The sequence below is a fragment of the Colias philodice genome, chromosome 8, assembly GCF_061535455.1.
Source record: "Colias philodice isolate Cphi_HAF_F1 chromosome 8, ilColPhil1 Martin Lab GWU primary, whole genome shotgun sequence".
Taxonomy (NCBI): domain Eukaryota; kingdom Metazoa; phylum Arthropoda; class Insecta; order Lepidoptera; family Pieridae; genus Colias; species Colias philodice.
The window spans coordinates 11,511,159-11,536,035 of record NC_143093.1 but is presented as its reverse complement, the minus strand read 5'-3'; the positions used below and the strand labels follow the sequence as shown (position 1 = coordinate 11,536,035).

General features: G+C 32.1%; 1 protein-coding gene and 1 long non-coding RNA gene across 2 annotated transcripts in view; one reads left to right on the top strand and one right to left on the bottom strand.

The window, feature by feature from the left end:
• LOC149486838 (uncharacterized) overlaps positions 1-23,044 on the top strand; it is a 31,386-nt gene extending 8,342 nt beyond the window's left edge. Inside the window, exon 2 of the mRNA XM_089698523.1 lies at positions 21,703-23,044. Coding sequence (XP_089554649.1) covers positions 21,703-22,279 — 577 coding nt within the window. The 3' untranslated portion in view covers positions 22,280-23,044. The remainder of the gene's footprint in view (positions 1-21,702) is intronic.
• LOC149486837 (uncharacterized) overlaps positions 1-23,463 on the bottom strand; it is a 332,103-nt gene extending 308,640 nt beyond the window's left edge. The window contains exon 1 of the long non-coding RNA XR_016315994.1: positions 23,242-23,463. This is a non-coding gene — a long non-coding RNA (uncharacterized LOC149486837). The remainder of the gene's footprint in view (positions 1-23,241) is intronic.
• Between the last annotated feature and the right edge of the window lie 1,414 nt (positions 23,464-24,877).

Genomic DNA, 24,877 nt, shown 5'->3' with positions numbered 1-24,877 from the left:
ATGGATGTTTGTTACTCTTTCACGTAAAAACTACTGAATCGATTACAATGAAATTTAGCACACATATAGAGGGTAACTTGGATTAACACATAGGATAGGTTTTATCCCGGAAATCCCACGGGAACGGGAACTATGCGGGTTTTCCTTTGAAAACGCGGGCGAAGCCGCGGGCGGAAATCTAGTTATTAATATTTCAGTTTAACGATGCTCCATAATAGCAACATTAAATTGGTAATAAGAGCTGAAAACTGAAGACTATTTATTTTATTTATTTATTTTATACTTTATTGCACACACAACAGAAAGTACAAATACAGAAAGAACATAAAATAGAGAAAGACATGTACAAACGGCGGCCTTATCGCTAAGTAGCGATCTCTTCCAGGCTACCGCTATGCGTAAGGAGAGATTTTGATTGAGGTGGGTGAGCAAAAAATAAGGCGTAAATGAACAAAATAAAATTAATACTAGACTAGTTTGTAAATGAGTAGATACTTATTAGGAAAATAGTAGGCAGAACTTAAAAACTATAGAAAGATCCGAAGTAATATAATCGTAATTAACCTTGGCTGGTTATTGCGATCATAATATGAATTTGCCAGTCAGTTCAATTCACGGCGTAAACTGTCTGGAAATAAGAGGTCATAGTACGGCCTCAGCTAATTAAACGCTTTTGGCTACTTCAATTAGGTACATATTACTTTGGCGCCAATTTACGATAATCATCTTGTGATAAGTTTTTGTCTGTAGACATAAATAGATCGATACCACCACAAATAACTGCTGTTTACTAATGAATTCGCCACATTGTGTATAATAACATGGGTGTTAAGGCTTTAGTCATACATCATTTGAATGGTCGTCTACTGTTAGGTTGGCCTTAAACTCTATGATCACACAAAATTTAACTTTATAACAAGTGAACAGGGGTAATTTTTGATTGTAGGTATGTTGGTGAATTATAGATATCATACCCTTGTCTAATTTCAGTGATGTCTATTGTTTTGTGAATTATATCGATTCGTGTGTACTGTGTCGTCAATCGTCATGTTTTGTAATTTGTAAATAAACTCTTCATTGGACTAATTAATATTAGTTTCAGTTCTTTTCTATTTCAGGCATCGCATCCTCATCTAAAATCCAATATGGCGCCGTCTATGTATTTTTGCTGTGAAAAATTTTAAATTAGCATTTGTGCTTTAGATAATAATTTAATTTAAGTACTGTTATATCTTTGTTCTTTATTTTACCCCAACTAAGTAGTGAAAACGGAAAAAGCTAATTTAATAATGTTTTACTGTTTTAAACGAAACGGTAATAGCAATTGTTTTTTGCCACTTTCATAATGAGTGCTATCAAATTAATAATATTAAACTATTTTACGTATTTAATTAAAATTTTGTCTAAAACTGCAAATAAAATGTTTTAAAATCTATTAAAAATAAACGAATTAGCGAATACAAGCTACATATTACTCAAACATTTCTATAAAACGGAAACATTTCAAGTTAATTACGTACTAAAAAGGGTAGCCATGTGAAGCTCGTCACACCGTACTTGGTTCGGTTTCTCTGCACGTTCCAGCTTCCGGCTGACGCTGAGTTATGGTTGTATTTAGGATTCCTAGGTTGCTTTAATGCTCTAAGGTCTGAATGGTATGATTTTTTGTGAACGTGAAGACGTGTGACATGCGCGTGTGATGCCTTCACTTGTCTGTTGTGATTTCCTTTTTTCAGAAATTAAACGGAAACCAAAAAAAAAATGTTTATAAATTGCAAAATATCAAACTAATTTCACTTAACAAGTTGTTATCTACAAGATAAACCTCATGATAAACACCGAACCTAAAATATTGTTCTTTGTTAATTCAAGCATAGGTAATAAGCGAAACTTCAAAAAATATTTTATTCGGCAACTTGCGAATTGGACTTATCAAATCACCAAACAAAAGCAAAAGCTCTATATATCGATTTAATCGAGGTGCGCCGGGTGCGGGGCAGTACCAACACTGCTCTAAAAATGATCGCAGACAGATATGATTGTGTGTACTTGCACCATTGCGAGCAAGTACACACCAAGTGGACCTATGATGTCTTATCAATAAATAAATTATTATTATTATAAATTAACTTTTTGAAGTGAAACTTCTTTATCGGGGTTGGAAAAAAATTTAGTGTAACATTTTTTCGTTACGCGTGACATTTTTCCGTTACGCGCCATCTTTTTCTTATCCCTACCACGCGTGATTCGACGTATTCGGTATTTCTGTAAAGTTGCATATAGTAAATTATTTTTGAAAAATAAGGTCATAAAGAAGTTTCACTTCTTACGTGTGTACACTAGTACACGCACACATTTTTTTTAGTTAGGTACTTAGTCCTAGATTAACTACATACCTACTCCAAATTTTAATAATTTCACACAAAAAACAGCAACAAAAAATCTAAACGGCGGATCTGACCAACATTTTTCCAGCAAGCACGCACCGACCTTGGGAAAAAGATGAGAAATTGTGCCAGCTGTCAACTGCAGGTTCTCATCCGATGAGTTCTAACGGAACAACACCATATAGGCTCTTCCGGACGTGTTCTTGTATTGTAGAGGCTTGAGCTTTGTGATCGTGAGACTTAGTTACACATTACTACTTAGTAACTACTTCTAATTAACATATTAAATTATCTGCGCTACTACTAATTTTGGTCAGTTACGCTATGATAGTCACTAAAAACCGTAACTATAAGAATAAATAAAAATATAGGAAACTAGCTTTCCGACCGCGGCTTCGCCCGCTTTGTCTAAAACATAATAAATTATATACTAAAACCTTCCTCTTGAATCAGTCTATCTATTAAAATAACCGCATCAAAATCCGTTGCGTTGTTTAAAGATTTAAGCATACATAGGGACATAGGGACAGAGAAAGCGACTTTGTTTTATACTATGTGTATGTAGTGAAGAGCAGTTTTCATTGATTAATTGATTGATTCTGACGGTATGAATTTCACCGGGAAGGCCAGTTAAAATAATAATTATGAATAAGTACCTTAGGTTTTAGAATATATATTTTATTTATTCTTTGAACAGTGCAAAAACTAATGCCTTAGTTTATATAATTAATAATTTGTGTGAGTGATAAATCAAAATTTTACTTTGCCATCACAAAAAATAAGCCCCAAATGAAATTGTATCCAACTTATTACAAGAACCACGCCTAAACTATCGTAATTTCACCTAACAATGCAAGGGCAGTGAAGTGCACTAATGTCAAACTCGTTTATTATTTGTGGTAACGGGATACGAAGGGCCCCTGACTGTGATGTAACCATGTCAAAAATCGGACTAAAAAGTTAAAGATTTTTCCCTTTTTTATGTGAAACTCAAGATGGGTACGGATATCAGACGGAAAAATAACTTGAGCTCAATTTATTTTTTTCGTTATGAATAAATATGAATGTTTGTCTGTATTGATATATAGAGTTTACTACTCCATGCATTTGATCATGTGACGATCTTCAGCAAGGTATTGTGCATGCGCCCACGTAGGTTTTTGAGTTACTACGACCAATCTTCGACAATAAACTTCAGGCGAAGCCGGGGATTACAGCTAGTTCATTATATAATATTCTCTCTTTTATCTTTTAGGCAAAGCTTTTGAAAAAACTAGTCTATAACCTTAGGTCTCTAATTACTTCCATGACAAATTTCATGAAAATCGGTTCAGCGGTATAGCCGTGAAAGCGTAACTGACAAACTTTCACTTTTTATAACATTAAGCACTTAAAATTGTCAAAAATTTTAACTAAATAATCATGACACGCATGTTATGGTTTAAATTTAATATAAATAATTATCTTATAGTCAAGTAATTGATTTTACTATAAAAATTGGTTAATGTTCAAATCCTATAAAAGAACACCATTAATCTATTGCAACAAGCTAATAGCGTACTGCTATATTTTACGATTTATTACAAACCATTAAATATTAAAGAATTTAGAGCAAAATAAACATTTATCATTCTAACGACCGCCCTACGATTCTAATGTAATATATTTTTTTATACTAATGCATGCGCGCGCAGTCATGCGGTTTGGCGCCAAAGCCATCTGAAATGTCAGTTACCTCTGTCGCAGAACTGTCATGAGTCATCAATCACCACAGATAACATAATTTAATATTGATTGACTTGTAATTATAGCTAGATTGATTTGGAGCGATATTGATTCAAAGTATTGGATTAATGACACCACCCAGATTCATTTATTGGTCAATATAGAGGTGACATAGAGATGAGGAAAAATTAATTAATATTTTTTTTAACTTTATTCAACTTATATATTAATATGTTAATAAATTATTAATAGTACTAGTTGTTTATGGTTAATGGCTATCATACGATAACACATAAAGTGTAGCCGCAGGCAGAATGCTAATGTACCATTTGAAGCAACATTGGCATTTAAGATATAAGTAAGATATTCCTTAAGATATTATAGAGTACCTAGGTATATGTAAATTGTAAATTGCTTTTTCTTGTATAATAAAACATTTAATAATATTAAAGGAAACTAGTGAAATACGTCTAAATTATTAAAAAATCCGAATGCGAATATGCGAAATTGCGCTATAAAGTTACACAATATTTTTTAATTGTTGTCTACAAGGCGTCATGTTGAATTTAATAAGTACATTACCTTATGTTACGTCCACATTTTAAAATTTAGAACACAATATGAACGTACACACATACAAGTTAATTAATAAGCCTCATTTAGTATAATCGATAGAAAATCAATCGTTCTGCTAAACCAATGGATTAATAATTTAGTAGAATCTGCTTTCCCACATGCTCCATGCTTTCTTGTTACTCAATGACAAGCAGAGTTCCAGCAAATAATTATAAATGCGACAAACGTGATGCCTGATTGCATTTCCGTTTTCTAGTGTTGTAATTATTATTACATGTTGAAAAATGAAAGGGTTCTATTCCTGAGCATACTCAAGCGTAAGAGAAAAAAAAAAGACTCGATTAGTAAAGTATTTCGGTCGCTATCGTGTTAACAAGAAAAAGGATCCGCACATACAGACACACGGACGTCCAAGACAGAACTTTTTTAAACTGTTTTTTAACTAGTTTAAATAACAAAAATGACATCAAAAATATCATGAACGTTAAAAATAGTGTTTTTTCTTAATATGTGTGTGTATGTATTATCTTACAAGTGCAATGTATGATACATAAAGACATTTTAAGTTTGAAAAATCAGATGTTTTGCGCGAAGTGACAGTAGTACCCACCTCAACGCTTCGCTTATGAGGCGTGCAAAATATACCTACCAAGTTGCAATAAATGATGAAAAGTAGATTATTCATTGTGTTATTATAATTTATTACGCTCAATTAAAGTAAATATGGAGGAATTGGCGGCCTTTTACAAGTAATCATACATAATTCAATGAAAGAAGTCTCTGTAACCATGCTATGTGATAATTGTAAAAACTAAGTTGACTGACCATATGAAGGGATCATGTTGTAGTCGACTTTCTCGATATTGTAGTAAGCTGTTACTGTTACGATTTTTTTCTGTTGAAATGTTAAAGGAAAATAAATATCATTTCGATTAAGTATCTATATCCAAAAATAAATCAAACTTTCCGAACAAAAAGAACTTTCATAATAAAAATAAATTTTCTTTTACTTAACCCTCAATCATAGAAATCTAAATTATTTAGATTTCTATGCCCTCAATGCTTCATAATTCGTATTAAAAGGTAAAAATAATTCGTATTATTATATATTGTTTAAATCAAAAACTGCTTGTTTTAAATTGTCTACGTAAAAAATGCACGCCTCATAAGCGAAGCGTTGAGGTGGGTACTACTGTCACTTCGCGAAAAACATCTGATTTTTCAAACTTAAAATGTCTTTATGTATTTACAAAATATTACGAACTTATCAGAAACACTGTAGGTGCCTACTTAACTACTTATTTTTTAATACATATTTTATATTATTCTTGTATACAATACGCTAAGTTATGCTATTTTATTATGTATATTAAAAATTTACGTAGAGTTCTCGACAGGGCTGGATATTATGAAAATTAATAATGCAAGATTTTCCTAGCATATACTACGGAGCTTTGCAAGAATAAAGATTCTTGTCTAGACATTTGAGAGACTAATCTAAACTAGGTCCAATAAAAAAAGTCATGTGTTAAGCGAAGTAATTGCTTTTTACAAATTCAAAGTCTCAATCGAATGAAAGCAGTTTAATAAAATTATTGTAATTGAATAAGTTAGAAATCTAGATAGTCAAATCACACTGTGATGTGAATTGTTAGAAATAAAAATATAAAATAGAACTTTCCCCAGTGAAAGTTGCATTTGATTCATTTATATCTAATTAAAAGTTTTATTTTCAGGTCGAACATATTATTGTCACTATGTGTAACACTTTCAGGCCGTGTGTTTTATTGACCTATTTCTGTGCCAAATTCTACGGTCTACCCCAATTCAATGAGTCATTCTGGGCTTATCATATAGGTCTTTCCTAGTATTAATGAGGATTTAACCCGGAAAATTATATTGTAACTATATATTATAACAATTAAAGCCGGAATTAGCAGTTTAGTTAGCAAATTGACAATTCTCAATAACCGCCATAACCCTATGAATCCCAAGTTATTTTAAACCCCATAGAAACCGGTTGCGGTCGGCACTATGCGACTTCTATTAAACAGTTGCATAAATATAGTATATGACTTATATTGCATTTTTTTATATTTATGTATCTATCTATAAAAATACTTTCAAATCAGTTACAATAATTTTTGCTAAGCTTTGCTATTTACTCATGTTATAATCGAGTGTATTTTATTTGTTGGTTCGAACGAATGTAGACATTCTTACGCTATGAATTGATAGGAACAGAATTAAAGACACAATATAGACTAACCATCTGTCAATTTTGGCGAAAACAAACCTTCAAGGGAAATATACAGGGTGTCCCACTATTGGTGTACTAAGTTCAAAGGAGGTTATAGTTTTGCATACACTGAGTACGTAAAAAATAGTTACTTATAAAATTCCAGACGCATTTTTTTTTCAAATAGATGAATTCTTAAAACTCTATGTGTACAGTGTACACCCATAACAAGCAACCCGCCCAACTTTGCCACCAGCACGTGAGCTATCGTTTAAGATTATGTTTTCATAGAAAAAATGCTCACATTTATAGAGAAGCGGTATATCATATATGCCGGCTGCGCGAAGCTAGAGAAGAAAACATGGTTTTTCAGGAAAAATTTAGCGAAAAATTTTTGACGTAATTTTGTTGTTTAAGTATTTTTTACGTGATCAGTGTATGTAAAACTACAAGTCCCTGCGCGCTTAGTATACCAGTAGCGGGACACCCTGTATAGGGAACAAAAAGGGGATGACTTGCTTTAAAAAATAAAAGACTTTTAGCAGATATAAACGTGAAACTTACAGTGAATAGTGTCATGCGCAGATAGAGAGCCAATAAAATTATTAAATGGCTTTTCAATTCCGTTAAAAGCCATAATACTCGCGTAAAATCAAACAAGAAATTCCTGGGAAATATTTGTTCATATTGAAAATCCGTTAACAAAACATTACAAGGGAAATAAGCAAAGTCGATAAAAGTTAGTTAAGTTTAATGTTCTCTTCGTTGGTGGTTTATTTTAGGAATTAATGTACATATTCAGAACTTATTTTTGAATGTAACTTCTTTAGGCGCGTTGAGAGTAAAATTTCATTGCGTTATGGAGTAAGGCAATCATTTTGGTATCTTTGAATCTTACCAAAGAAATTTCACTTCTGACACGTGTGCTCGGCACGCACGCTCTTTTTTTATGGGATTTATTATTAAATGTGAACTTAATGTTCTGTACTACAATATCTCTGTTGTAGTTTCCTACAGCCTGGAACCATTTATTTGTACGGCATTATATTATATACATCAATTAATGATCAAAATGAAACATTAAGAACAATTGTTCTTAATGTTTCATTATTAATACATTACATTATATAATTATATTGCCATATATTTGTAAGAACTTTTAAATAAATAAATAAATAAAATAAATAAATAAATAAATATGTATATCAAACTGCAGTTGTGCAAAGAGTAGGTATACACAGTGTTATATAACCTCTTCTTTGAGTGCATTGTAAAAGAAAATTCTGTACATTTTCGCGTTATCACCCCGTTTGGTCCACCGTCCGCTATCTGGGCAGACATCTCGAAACCAGACGGCAATTTTATCACAGATTCCCTTTTAAAAGTATTGTCAAAGCATGTAACTCAGATACTTACAATAAAATCGTATTTTAGAGATTGTACACTAAAATGTCGTTGGATATTAAACCCTAAAGATTTACCCCTTCGTTTGCTAAGGAAGGTAAGGGAAAATTTAGAAAATCATTAAGTACCTAGTTACCAGAAATTTCCAATGTTTTTTTTTTATGTAATGCTACAAACATTACATAAAAAATGCTTTGTAAATCCATCTAATACGTAACGATTTGTAAAGGTCTGTATAGAATTTTTTACATGCACAAAAGCTAATTTATAACAAGGCACCACGCAAGTGAATCTTCAGATTTTAGCTACATTTAAAATACCGCGTTCAAGTGGTCAAGATAAAAATGTTCTAGGACTGAATAGTATTTTTCTAAATAAATTATGAATCACTCTCACATCTAAAGACCCTAAAAGTCTTTCTTTTTAATGCAAAGAATTTGCTTATTTTATACGTATGTAAGCAATTCTTTGAATTATGTTGGAAGGGCTAAAGAATTTGTATGACTAAGTAGCGAGAAACGTCTTCATAATTAATTATGATTTCTGTGTCATGTAAAGAATTTTAACTCTCATTATGCTACTAATTTTATAAATATTTTTATCATGTTTCTACGCGAAATATTTGAAGTAATGTAGAGATTCTGAGATATATCTTGGAAAAAGGGACGTTTGAAAAATTTTAGTTATCAACGTTTTAGTATGCATACTTACTACTTAGGTATGAGTAAAATATAGATTGAAAAATTATACGGCGAACATCTAGAACTTAGCAGAAATAATAGAACTTGCTAATTGAAATACAGTATTCAATTTCATCCAATTTAATTGACCGTTTTAGCTGTGATAGATTAATAAGTTTCGGTTGTTTAATTTTCAAATATTTTATTGCATTTTTTCTTATTTATTTTTACAGTTATTTGTATGAGCAATTCTTTTAAATGCACTTCAAGAACCATTATTTATGATTTGATATTTTACAACAGGCTAGCTAGAAATATAAGTCCATTTACTTCGTCTATAACATTTTAAACTCACGTGCATTGAATATTTTCACCCGGAATACATTACCAAAAATCTGTATTCATACGTACGTTTTGCAAGTTTACATTTTCTAACTTTCATGGATTCCCACGATTTTATTTAAATCTTGAATCCGCTTCTTTAATTTATTGTCATTTGTTTAAATGTTAAATGAATTAACCAATAGTTTGCCTTATACTGGGGTTCAGTATAATACAATTTTAAAAAGAAATTAATTTTAGGAACGAAATAATAAATTTAAAAATTAAATCAATGCGAAAAATATTTTTGTTTAGTAATTATTAAGTATATTTTTATGACGACCTTTTAATTTCCCAAAAACATCTCCACAGTTACATAAAAAATCTAACGAAACTTCAAGCTTAATTTCATCGAACCGTTTACGCTACAGACTACAGACCCTACCAAAAAACTTTAATTCTAAAAGCATAACCCTCTTTCCCTCAGTTGCGTAAAACTGCGAGAAAATGGCTTATTAAAAAGCAAACTGGTTAGCCAAACAGAACTATGTAGGTAAGTGTTTATGTGACAGTGCTATTGGTCATAGGTATCCCGCTAAGGTCAATGACCTGGGCCACTTAGCGTCACCAAAATAGAAGACTTTGAACACGAATATATGGTTATTAGCTATGTGACGGACGTTTAAAAGGGTCTTATTAAATAGTTCTTGGAGACGATGGCTCCGTTAAGAAGGTAACTATGACGATACGATATAAGTAAAGTTGTGTAAGGGGCAGATGCATTATGCATACTGTTTCACTGATAGATTTTTTTAGGGAAAAGTAGATGATCAGCCTTCTGTGTCCTGCGAGACAGAGACATTTTTTTTTTCATCTCCACCGGGAAAGGAACCCAGGAGCACTCGGTCCTACGCTCACGCGTTTACCACTGTACCAAGGTGTGACCGCCTCCCAGCAAGCAAAGCTGGCTAAAAAATGATGTAAATCGTATTCATTATTAGCTGATGCTGGTGATATCGACCGTGTTAAAGTGATACCGTCACGATTTTATAATTATGTTAATCAATGAAACACAAACATAACTCAAATTAAACATTGATTTTGTCTATGGTTGAAATAAAAAAAAAACTGTAAAATAAAAGTATTTAAAAAATAAATCGGGCGAAATTAAGCGCGGCTGTCAACTAGCTAAGTAGTGTTTTTTGACATGTCAACACCTTTGACATAAATGAACAAACAGTTAAACGCATAAATTATCCATGTTAACAAGGCGACAGGATTTTAATTTAAAATGTTGACCCCCTTTTTAAACAAAACTGACAGTAAAATGTAGGCAACCTAAGTAAATTTATCTGTAAGTTGTCAACGTTATCCTACCACAAAATGTTTTCAATTTATTTACCTATGCAAAAATCTAAAATGCGGCCAAATTTTGACTGGAAATCTAGTCAATACATATTCTCCTAATTATAAATATACATAAAATTTTGGTTTCATCAAAAAAACTATGAACGAAGTAATCCTGCAGTGGGATCTTAGACTAATAATTGGATACCTTACATCTAACTTAACTGAAGTATGTAATATTATTACAAATCTAAAAATAACATATAGGAAAGTTGAAAAACATAATGACAACTAGAAAAACTCAGCATCTATTACAACATATTTATTGACTTTCACTGATCTTTCACTCCATATAGGAATCCAGGAATTATCAAGTACCGAGATAAAGCTAGGCAATAGATAAAATCATTAGTACAAGCCACTTGGAAAAATATTACTTCTGGTCGTGGGTATCCTGTTTCTTGTTACTGGTTTTAGAGCAAGCTTTTGTTGCAAATGCTATCGTTATTGATATTATTCATATAAGTACTTAAATAAGATCAGCCTCTGCATTTCTTTTTGGTTATCGGACTAAAAGTTTGTTATTTCATATATTAATCTGATATGTACTAAATTACTTATTATCATTTTCAACGCGTCAATTTAGTGTGAAAGAATTAACAACAAAAACTCAATGAAAACAAATAATCGTTATATTATTTACTGAAAAAAACTTGAAACAAATGAGTAAAAATACGCTATTTTACTTATCGCATTAATTAATATTAAAATTATTTATACAAGTACATAACAGGTGACAGTTTGTAACACGAACGCTTGATTTAAGTGTTCCTGCAGGCTCGTTATAAAATTATCTGACGTTTACAAGACAGTTACAATAAAGGATAATAGTTTCTCAATCATATATTCATTGATGCGATGAGAACATTGCGTGTACACGATGCATTCATTCATGCGAAATTCTTGTTAACCTGTGGTTTTTCGTGTTCGCCGCCAAAACGGTGACATAGAAATTGGCGCCAAGTTGTTAACATGGCGATGGAATAATTATTGTCAACACACAGAGTAAAAATATTTTCTAAAACGCAAACATTGTCGGATATCCACTGTTATCACGCATATCATGTTTTTAATAAAACTGCAATTTTCTCAGCACAATATTTCTGTTTGAATCCAAAGGATAGAGTAGTGTGTACATTTTTCTGACAGCTAATTTTAGATACAGCTTTGTTTTCGTATCCCCTTTTCAAGTGAAAACAAAAACATTTTTGTGTGCTTTGTTAAAAACTAAATATAGCCTGTGAAGAAAATTCATTATAATTGGCTGAAAGTCTAGTCTCTGTATAGATAATCGTAATTCGAGATAAAAAATACATGAGGCAATTAGTAGGACTTGTTAGTGTCAGTTGACTGCATACCTACATATAGGCCTGAAATAAAGTCTGTAATGAACAAGCTAGTACCCGCAGGTCGCAACATTGTCGGCGATTTCTTTTTACGTGACTGTCTAAACATGTGTTAGATTTTCTTTATTCCATCAAAATTTTTGGTATACGATCAGATTTGGATGAATAGTAAATAGATAGATTTGAAGTAGTTGTAAAAATAATAAAATAAGTTAGAGGCTGTTATACTGAAACTTATTAGAAAAAAACTTATTGTAGCTGATTAATGTCGTACTTTTTATTTATACTTAGATAATAATACTTACATTTAGATAATAATAGCTTTCCGCCCGCGGCTTCGCCCGCGTTTTCAAAGAAAAACCCGCATAGTTCCCCTTGGATTTTCGGGATAAAGCCTATCCTATGTGTTAATCTAAGTTACCATCTATATGTGTGCTAAATATAGTAATCGGTTAAGTAGTAATTTTAATGTGTGTTGAGTAAATCTGTGTTTATTACAGCTTTATAATTTACTAGCTCTCTGCCCGCGACTTCGCCCGCGTTTTCAAAGAAAAACCCGTTCCCGTAGGATTTCCGGGATAAAACCTATCCTATGCCTATACCAAATTTCATGCAAATTGGTTCAGTAGTTAAGGCGTGATTGAGTAACAGACAGACAGACAGAGTTACTTTCGCATTTATAATATTAGTATGGATAATGAAACATGAGCTTTTGGGTAGTACATACTATGTTTTACTAGCTACAAACCGAGGCTCCACTTGCATTCACCATATTAACCGTCTAGATTTATTTGAAGTATTAAAATACATAGCTTGAACAGATACATTATAATAAAATCGATTGCATTAGACCAAACCCTATGTTATAGCGCCCGGCAAACTTCTTGGCCAAAAAGTAGCGTGGTATTAAAATGTACTAAAACTTGATGCGCAAACTTCCCCCACCACGCTACTTTTTGTAAAAGACTCAGTAAAAGAAGTTTGCCGGGCGCTTTACGACGCAAAGGGTTGCCAGCATAATATTTTAAGCTTTAGATAATCTATTTTAAATATAAGGTCCAAAACCTTTAAATATATCGTTTGTGGATGATTGATGATATGAAGTTTAATATATCATAAAAGAGTGCAAAAGAAAAATACAGATTCTTTGATCGATGGACTCTAAAGAGTTTATGTGCGGATAAATGGACAAACATGGGACAAACTATAAGAATATAAATAAGCGTGTCTGTTTTTCATTCGCTTTGTATGTGCGTGAAATGGCAGTTTTATTCATTTATTTTATAATATGTTTCATTGGCTGTTTTTTTTTTCAAATAGTGTGTTGGTTCTTTAAGAAATGAGTATTATAATTTATATATTGTAAAGAAGGAAATTAGTTTTGTTCTTTCGCGCAATTAGCTGAATATTTTTAAGATAAATTCCTAAAATTTTCCAAATATAGAATGCTATTTGATTATGGGTATACTAAAATCAGATAATCTGTTTGGAAGATACTATCAAATATCGATCACTAAAAAAATTTTGAGGTCCATCTGAATTACTATTTTGGTCTAGAGCATCTCATTCCAAGATAAAAATTGCATATTCGTAATTAATTATACGCCGTTTAAAGTCAATATACCCTAAACACATTCTCCGCAAGATTTCCCACGTCTCAGTGCATTATTTATTAAGACTTCAAGTAGACGATAAATAAAACAGCAAAACTCCGGAATCCTCGATACAAACCTTTGTGACATACGTGACTGCGTTCAGTTTCTTTTTTAAATTCTCGTCGCGTCACAACAAGGTATTCACGTAAAATTGCCAACGTTAAAAATTCTAGACATTGGCGGCGTGTGTAGCAATTTTTATTTGCCTCCATAAAGAAATTCTATTTTTAAACCCGCGCTTTTCTATAAAGTGCAGTTGATTTTGTTTTTTTGTCTCCTTCGATCTTTCTATAAATACAGTAGGAAAGAGGTCGTTTAATTTTTATTTTATTTTTATTAGAAACCCATGAGAATGCGACTTTTAAATTCAACTCAAGGCATCAATGTGGCTTACTACGTTTACGGCTACGTTTTTGTTGGCTTGAATTCATTTTGAAGTGATCATTCCAATATTTAAAATACAAATCTTATCTTAACATTGTTAGCTTACATTATTCACACCCATTGATAAAGTTTATAGTTTTTATTACCCATCAAAGAAATTACTACTTTCATCCGTACTGCAGTACGAAATTAATTTTAAAATAAATTTTTGCGCAGTAATCTCGGATGCGGTTGCACTGTGCACATTAATAGGCTGTCTTGCCCGCAATTTATAAATCGTCGACAGAATAAGTTTACATGGCCTACGATTTATAGACTATATCGTAATAGCGTGCTAGTGCGCGGCAACACTAATGTTGTACATACATATTATAATTTTGTAATGTTGCTATAATTTATTATGTAACTTTACTCGGATCTTTAGCAGTCAGCTGCAGGTTTATAAGAGTTATGACTTTAACAATTATTATGAATGTATGAATTAGATTTGCCAGTTGCAGTAGAACCAAAAAAAAAAATTAGGTAAATAGGTATCTATCTACAGCTTTATTTTTTTTCTATACGTGGATAATTATTATTTTATTTTGATCTTACATTAAAGTACCTCATTTATATATCCGAAGTAGATTATTGTGAAGTTTTTATTTTAACGGTAAACCCACAGGTAAACCATTAAATTATTAATTAGCAATGAATATTTGACACATTCTGAACGCGTAAACGTGCGCGCACGCTCCAAATATCGAAGTAATTCAGTAATTAGTAATTATTATTATTAACGACGACAAAATGGCGTGTCGTCTGTCGCGTGTCGCAAATGTTAACGAGCGTTTTTGTCTGGAGAAAAGCATTTTAGTGGCTTGCTGACTGCTTTAAACGACTGTTAATCTCGGAGTTCGCTGTATATTTTGGGTTGATTTTTGTAACTTTTAGTGCGTAGCATTTGGTCATGGTTTGGTTAGAAATTAGCGTAGGTATTTGATAATCCAGACAATAATCTAACTATTTAACTAAACAGACTGTCTGTCAAACATTATAAAAAAATTGTTAACCGTATGTGCTGAAAAGCAATTATCAACCCATCCATCCCCACTAATTTTTGTATTTTGTTTAGCAGTAAGAAAACACACTAATAACTGTCCAATTAAAATATTAAATATAATTGTTTGAGTATGTAGCAAGTATGTAGCTTTAATTCCTATTTATCTTCCGATGGATACTGGCAACACAGGATCTATATTTTAAAAATCAATTTTAAACCCTCGTAAGATATAGGTAACTAATAATCATAGACTATGATGTCGTGACGACTTCTCATAAACGTATGCGTGCTCAATAACTTTTATTTACTTTACTCAATACGTATGTAATTTATTTATTATCTGTGACATGAAACCATTAGCGAGATTTGTTTTTTGACAATTAGTTTACATTTGTTATTTGGAAAAGTGATAATTAATTGCTTACTGTTTTCACTTTTATCTTCAACAAAGACAGTATATTATGTAGAGAAAGAAACAAATTAGATATGTAGGTAGGGTTAATCTTCACTTTCGTTGTACAGACTTTAATTTCCCTATCTTACATGTTTTTATCTATAATCTACCATCACCCTTTTCCTGATCTTAAAGTAACCCATTAAATAAATTAGAATGATCCCCACACCACATTTTCCTACGTACTCCTATAAGTAATTGTATCTTACCACAAAAAATTATTCCTAAAATACAAAACAATATGTCTCCAGAGTTATTAACATTTAATATAATACCACAGAGAACAGAGCAGGCGCCATGATTAAATCGCAATTGGCAACACTCGCCTGCGGTTGCGGCGGCAAAAGTGCGAGCACAATAATATGATGAACTAGTATCACTATTAATTATTGAAGAATTATAGGCACATTGTGTATAATTTTTATGGTCTTCTCTTCTATGAATGATTTTTTAAATGTACAGTTGAGTAATGCCAACTGGATGTGCTTTGAAATAAACAATATCACCAGCTTGCCTTACGAAAATGAACTCAATATTAAAAAATAAAAAGAAAGAAAAGGAAGGGCGGAAATTTGGGGAAGGAAAAAATTTCAGTGTGCTATTTAGAATCAGAAAAATATACCTGTCTACCGAGTTCAACAGAAGCATAAAAAATTAGCTTTGCATAAATAAAATTTGATATGTACCAAATATAATATCATTTCTTTACTTTTACACTTTTTGCAATAGCAGAAAATAATATACGATAGACATAAATTAAAACCGCGCATTGCAACGGCCGGATGTAATTTATATGTAAGTTTAATCTATTGGTTGCTGCACAATAAAAATTCTCTTGGCTACACGATAGAAAATTAAACCTTCTATTTTTTGTATACGCAACATCCTTCCCTGAGAAAATCTTACAAAGTAACAAACATCTTCATGATAAACTATCTTGTTAAATAGTCAAGTTATTTTAATAAACTAGTACATGTACATTCTAATTATATCCGACAATGTAGCGTCCATAGAAATCTAAATAACAAGACACATAGAAGTGCTGTAATGTCATAATTCGTATGAAAACCGCTGTCGCCAAAATCAACACATTCAAACCGAAAGCTAAACAGTACACACAAGTAAACTATGCCTTTTATTGGACAGCTTGATTTTAGTGAAAACTAACTTATCTATTAAATTAAGCTTTTGAATATGTATCCTAACGCACGAATTTACGGTTTATTTTAGAATAACATCCCTAAGTATATGAGACTTTTTGCTCCAATACGAACAAACGTGATAATAAGAATGGTCGACTGTGTCATTCATTGTTATTTCGATTACTATGGTGACACTCGTAATACTTGTAAATATTCTATAATTTTAAGGAAAAACGGCATTATTTCTAAAAAAAAATATTTTCCGATGAAATATTATTCCTTTATAAGTATAATTACAACTTGTGGAAGAATTTCCGCAATGGGAATTGCTGAAACACACCATGTATACACTCATACGTCTCCAGAGCAACTGAACAGTGACGAATGCACTGGTGATGTGAAAATCACCTGAGTGGCGACAAGGTCACGCACGCTTACGACTTCTAGTGTCTTGTTATTTAGATTTCTATGGTAGCGTCCATTGTTTTTGATAAAAAAAAAGTTATTGTATCTATGGTAGCGCGGGAAAAAAGTTCAAAATGGCGGGCGCATGTCAAAGCGCACGTTTACGAAACTGCATGCGACATTGCATAGCGCGCTGGGTGCGTTGACCCCGAGTTTTGACCCACGACTCGAGGTCATGCGGTCACCGATGTAAGGGCCCGCCTACACTGTCCTTAGGCCTAATTGACTGGTGAAAAATTTATGAACTTGTCTTTAGGATGCTTTCTATTCACAATATTGAAATAAGCGTACAGTGTATATGATGCGTCGAGGCACAGATTATACTAGGGAGTAGGTTTATACTATATGTATGTAGGTTTATACTATATGTATGTAGGTTTATACTATATGAACGCAGTAATGGTTTAATTGTGAGTTATTTATTATTCTTACTCATGCGTCTTGTTTATAAATTTTAAAGGATATGTCTAAAGAAAAATAAGCGTTTTTTAATAACCTATCATGGTACTCGATAACTAAAATAGTGCACGCAAGAGCAGCCTCAGGCTCCGACCATTATATTATAATTCTCACAAAAAAATCAACTACACCGTGTAACGGTTACAAAAAAGCATAGATAAAATATGAGAAAATTGCCTGTACATTAATCACTCACTAGTTTTCATATATGGTAACATCAGTATGTAAAATAAGCTACTATTATCGAGCACGATTAGTGATTACATCTCTGCGTAGTTTATCGTGAAAGATTTATCCGTCACTTTACAAATAGAGAAAATGTGCGGATAATAATCATTAACTGTGGGCTAGAAATATAATTAATTGATAAAGCGCACTTCCTGTGACAGAGAATGCAAATAATAATAGCTGTTATTACTAGGGTTCAGTCTTGCCTCTATACTCAAACTCAAACATTTATTTATTCAATTAGACTTCTTTTAGAAGCACTTTCGAATGGTCATTACATATTTTTAACAATTACCACCGATTCGTAAACCAGTATCTATGGAGAAGAACCGGCAAGAAACTCCATAGTTGCTCTTTTTCTCCATAGTTGATCTTACTAATTATAGTAATTTAATAACAAATTATCCCCACTATCCCTACTTATCATACTAATATTATAAATGCGAAACTGTCTGTCTGTCTGTTACTCAATCACGCCTAAACTACTGTACCAATTTGCATGAAATTTGGTATGGAGATATTTTGATACCCGAGAAAGGACATATTGCGAAATATGTACCACGGGCGAAGCCAGGGCGGACCTCTAGTAATATTATAAATGCGAAAGTATCTCTGTCTGTCTGTTATGCTTTCCCGCTTAAACCTCTCAACCGATTTTGGTGAAGTTTGGCACAGACAATCTTTAGACCCTGAGAAAGAACATAGGCCACATTTTATCAAAACACCACGCGGGCGAAGCCGCGGGCGGAAGCTAGTATCTAATAATTTAACACATATTATTGTACCGTAGCACCTGATCATCGAATTGATGTAGATTTAAAATAATTTGGAAAATCCAAAAGTGCACGCCTCATAATTTTTTTTTAATAAATATTTATTAATTATTATTTTTGTTTATTTAATAACAATTAAACCACATCGAATCAGACCCTGAAAAATGAAAGGGTTCTATTCCTGAGCATACTCAAGCGTAAGAGAAAAAAAAAGACTCGATTAGTAAAGTATTTCGGTCGCTATCGTGTTAACAAGAAAAAGGATCCGCACATACAGACACACGGACGTCCAAGACAGAACTTTTTTAAACTGTTTTTTAACTAGTTTAAAATTTAAATAACAAAAATGACATCAAAAATATCATGAACGTTAAAAATAGTGTTTTTTCTTAATATGTGTGTGTATGTATTATCTTACAAGTGCAATGTATGTAACTATATACATAAAGACATTTTAAGTTTGAAAAATCAGATGTTTTGCGCGAAGTGACAGTAGTACCCACCTCAACGCTTCGCTTATGAGGCGTGCAATATAGACTATGTAAATTAGTCGCTCAATTGAATTGTATTTGTTAATAATTACTTTTGGAACATTATTTTTCTCAATGAACTGTATTATGCTTAATACATATTATGTTAAAAATAATCTTAAAACAGAGCAGACAGCTTTAAATACAATTTAAGTGTAATAACATGAAATTATTTAAAGCTAAAGTGTTTCATAGATAGCTCGATGCTCACAATTAACTTTTTATTGTTATTAAAGCAATTTGTGGAAGCCATTCCGGAGTAATCGACGTACAATTATATTAACATGTGTTAACCTGTTGACGTTGCTGAGAATGTGAAGTATGTCGATATTCTAGTTTGTTCTAGAAATAAATGGAAGTTTAGAAATAAAACTATTTTTAGACAAAAAATCCCAATTCTCCACAATTTAATCCTTATAAATACTCCACAATTTTCGAACGCGCTAATCTCAGGAACTACTGGCCCAATTTCAAAAATTCTTTCGGTGTTAGATAGCCCATTTATCGAGGAAGGCTATACTATATTATATTATAACGCTAACAGGAACGAAGCAATGCGGGTAAAACCGCAGGGCACAGCTAGTTACTCAAAAGCCTTGCCATGTAAATAAAAAAATGAATTTAAATTTTTGTTACAAGCATTTTATGTATTGAACATGCAAGAAGTGATATATTTATTTATTACGCCTGACTAGAACTTATCACAGGCGAGTAAATCCGACATAGCCTTGATATACAGACTTACGAGTTGAGATTAACTTATAGTTATATAGGTTTAAGTTACTGTAGTTGGTGATAACCTTTGTTGCATACGTTACTATTCTGCACTCTTATATTACTCTAAAACTGCGTAGAATTATTATAATACAGGTGGGGCGTCCTTATCTTCTAAAAATTGGCCAAATTAATTTCGCAGAATAAAAAGTCGATAGACCGTACATCACCTTTGAGGCGATTTCAGAATTAACAGCTAAATTGGCATTGCCAGATAAAATTGTTAGTGAGTGTTATGTATTTATTATTTAGTTAATTAACATTGTCATAATAATATTACATTATAGAATATCCATTAATTCACTTTTTTATAACAAGTTATGCACTACGTGAAAAACAAATGTTGTAAACTCTAGCTATGACAATAATTACATAATATGTGTATGAATATGTTATTGAAAAATAAAGCTTATTTTCATAGAGCTTATTTAAACCCATATCCATCTAGGGACACAGACAATGGCGTATTGTCTGGATTTCTGGAAGCATCTGACTTCGCTACAACTCACGACTGCTGACTAATATCAAAGAAGACATAGTAATACTGCTAATAAACTTAAGTTCGTTATTTACCTTTGTCACAGATAAAATAAAACTATATGTATATTAGCTTCTTGTGCATAGGCAGGCATAAAGAAAGGTTTTTTTTTGTTTTATGCTTGCTTGAAAGAAAAAGATGTTAGGTACCTATATAATATAAAAATAATGTTTTAAAGCTAAAACCTGAGTACTAAAATAAGCTCTAAAATTTAAAAAGCAAGAAAATAGTCTCCGCTGATAGAGATCTGTTTAAAGGTAGTTGGCACCAAGTTTTCTATGTAATAATAACAAAAATCTTAAAGCCTTCAATCATATTTTACTTTGTAGTTTCTAAACCATTTAACAACCAGCGTAAAGTCGAAACAACTTCATAGCTTGCTAATTGCTCGCAAGACATTAAACACAAGGCCCCATTTGTTCCCAGAGGTTGTACAGCCAAACAAACAGACTGTCAATGGAACCCTACGTCGAAACCTGTTAGAGTTGTGCAAATGTTTACATTTTCATAGCCAAGATGTCATGGAGAATGCAATAATTGTGTGGAATTTCGTATCTCTTACACTGTATTTCTGTTATGTGAATATAATGTTTATGACGATGTCAAAGACTATATAAGCGTCAACATCAATCGTCTATATGAGTGTAACTCATGTGTAACTTAATTTGCAGGGCTGTAAAGCTTTGCCAATATTATTTTCCTACAGTTACTGTATTCATGGCAATGATTATATGTTTTATATGTAGATTAGAGGTACAATAAATTATTACAATTTTATAGTATTCGGTTTCTACATACAGAATTTTTGAACTCCGGTTTACTTAATTTTACTAACAATATAATGTTTCTTTGAATTAAGCGAGTAAGTGGGCGTGTTTGTATGTCCGTTTGAGTATCGTTGACCTGATCTTCATATCATTCCGTGTGTTATTATCCATGAGAAAATAATTTTATCATTTAGTATAATTCTTCTTACTCATTTAAATTTTGATAAATTTTGAACCAACGACAATAAAAACAGTAAAGATCGAACTCATATAATACAGAGATAATTGAGAAAAAATAAATTAAAAACAATCTAGAGCGTGCTAGAGCGCAACATAATATAATCACCTACCAACCAATGAAAACATACAATTAAAAATATAACTAACCATAACCTTATTGTTACAGATCAGCAATCCTGCTACTCGCAGTAGCAGCTACATGTGCTGCGCCAGCATCCAACAACAACCTGACAGAGGACAAAAAGGAGCCGACCACACATGAACTCCTCAGTTCACTGGGCCTCAAGAAGCTTAGAGTACCCGCTGCTCACCACAGGAAGAGACTAGCAGAACAGGGCAGGCGACATGGAACAGGCGACTCCAGGATGTACGTCATCAAATTGCCACCAAACATGAATTATTATAGTAACATAGACCCCGCGCCAGCCGCAGCCAGGACTCTGCCGCTACAAATGACAAGCAATGGTAAACCAGCCAGGGTCTACCACTGGAACCTACCAGTTCTCCATAAGCTTGCAAAGAATAGACCACAAGCAAGACTGAATGATGACAATATTGTGGACGTGGAAAGCACACCCACCTGGCCGAAAGGACACCCGAATTCTATAGAAGCAATGGCGTACTATGTACCCGCGAAAAAGCCATCTTTCAGGAAATATTATTCGGGCAACGGAAAACCTAAATCGTTCTATGTTCTGGAGAAGAACAAGAGTGCTGTGGAGTATCACAAGCTGTTGCCGTAATTTTAAAACTCAAACTTATAACTATTGTCAAACTTGTATTGGATCGCTTAAATATTGCTAATATTTGTAATTTAGGACGTTTGGCTAAATCAAAATATTCCAAAAATTCACAATAAAAAACTGATCGTGTTTTTAAAGATCAAAATTTCACATTGTAAATTAAAATACCAAAATCATCGATCTTCTATGACTTATGTTAAAATGTTTCAAACCGTCTGCATTTACTTAATTTTTTCTGTTATCATTATTTAGAACTCCTAAGTTTTTAATTCATTCAGGTTATTTAACGTATTCGCCAAAAGATAGGGCAAAGGTTATTGCCATACAGCCTTGTTTAATATGACTAGACGTTGGGATATGCATTTATCTGTATCACAGATTATTATAAAACCGGCTACTCACTTACCTGCAGCACGGGCAATATTGGAATTGCACCCTTAATGGCTCCTTAATTGTGATGTGTATAGGGCATAGGCAGGCAATTTAGAGAAAAACTGAAATTGCCTCTAAGGCCTTACTGAGATTGTTCCAATATTGCCCCTGCATCAGGTACGTGAGTAGCCGGCTTTAACCTGGGCTTTATAAAGCTAGTTTCCTGACAATTTGTACATAATCGCTAACATAGATGTAGGTAACATAGGTGCTTCAAAATAATTAATGAAGACTGCGATACGAATTTAAATTATTATCGATTACTTAGCATAAGAAATAACTCGACATGTATCATTATTAAGTTCGCATGCATCATGTGCTTAAGACGCCTATTCACTTATAAACAATGTACTTTTAAATGTAACCAAATAGGACGAATCATTTTATTATTTTTACTAATTTTGAAAAGTGTATAGCCACTCTATTATTGAAATATAATCATTTAATTGTATTGGCTTAAGCTCAAGTATTTGCATTTAAATGTTATAATGTAATGGTTAATTAAGAGCGTAGATTTTACATAAAATGACTTTTTAATATGTAATCTATAAGTGAACAAAGGTCACAAATCAAGAGAGCTAGGAGTAGCTATACTTACTTATATTTTAAGTAATAATTTTAATTTATAACCAATATCCTATTTAGGGTCGAACAACTTTATGAATGCTTTAGATATATTTATGTAGACATTATAATTAGCTTATGTGTTATTATATTTTGTACAACATTTAAATGTAGATAATAAATTATCAAAATTATGCAATTTATTTTATTTCAATCCACAACCCTATATGTTACCTATGTTTTCGAATATGCTACATATATAACCGTTATATAACATACTTTACTTATAAACACAAAAGTTAGCTTCTTTCCTCTATGATAGAGTTTTAGCAAAAAGCTCTACTGGGGAGATAATGTAATCCTCGATAAAATGAGAAACTTAATAGATATTAAAAAGTAACTGTCAAAAAGAAAATTGTTTTTGTCCTACGAGTAGGGAGTAGAGTTAATATTAAAGGGCTCTCCGTAATAGTAAAGGTAAAATAATGCATTTTTGCATCTTATGAATAAATATTTTGTACATCAAAAACTCTGAACCTATAATATATATTTGAAACTAGCGGTCCGCCCCGGCTTCGCCCGTGGTACATGTTTACGTTTTCTCTACATAAGAACCATCCTCGTACTTCAAGGAATATAATAAAAAAAGAATTATCGAAATCGGTTCAGCCGTTCTCGAGTTATGCGCTTACCAACACATTTTGCGATTCATTTTTATATATAAGAGAAGATACTAAGCTCAAGCTTACGAGTATATACAAACTTCTTGGAGAATTAAATTTATTATGACTCGATTTTTTGTACCATAGGTGGATAAAAATCGTGTGTCATATAATATATAGCTTGAGGATTGAGAGGGTTTTTCTTATTATCAATGGACATTCAATATGTTTTTCAGATTAATATGAAGAATATGAAGATATATAATATTATTAAAGCATCATCATTATTTGTAATTTTACATACCACTCTACCTAGACCGCCTAAGTAGCTAAAAATTAAAAAAGCAACCAATATAATTCTATGATTCTGATCTTAAAATAATTTCAATAATTTACACTTAATTTGCAGTTGTTGAGCTAAATCAAATGTCCAAATTTCATGACGAATATTCATAAATTCTCGTCATAAAATTACTTGTCTAGATAAAGAATGACTTTTGAATTACAAAAGTAACAAGTTAAATGGACTACAATTTCAGGTAAAGCCATAACGATATCACGTCTGCTTCATTCAGTGTAGGCCTTTAATTTGCATATTTTAGTGCAGTATGAATTTGCACTCTAGTAAAATTTAATGGTTGCATGTAAATTGACACAATCACGCAAATAAGCGTTTATTTTATATCTTCATCTGCTGCAAAATACACATTAATGCTAATAAAGCTGCTTTATATGCAGGCGTATGAATTTCGTAATATGTAGTTGTAAAAATAAAAGAACATGCAATTTTATTTATCCCGGATTAACCTGAGTGAAACCGGTGAAAGTTTAGTATATAACAAAAATAATTTAAATGTAGGTACCTATTAGGTAAAATTTAGAAATTGGTTTCTATCTGATTTTTAAAGCTCAAAGCAATGCAAGCTTACTTACGTTACGA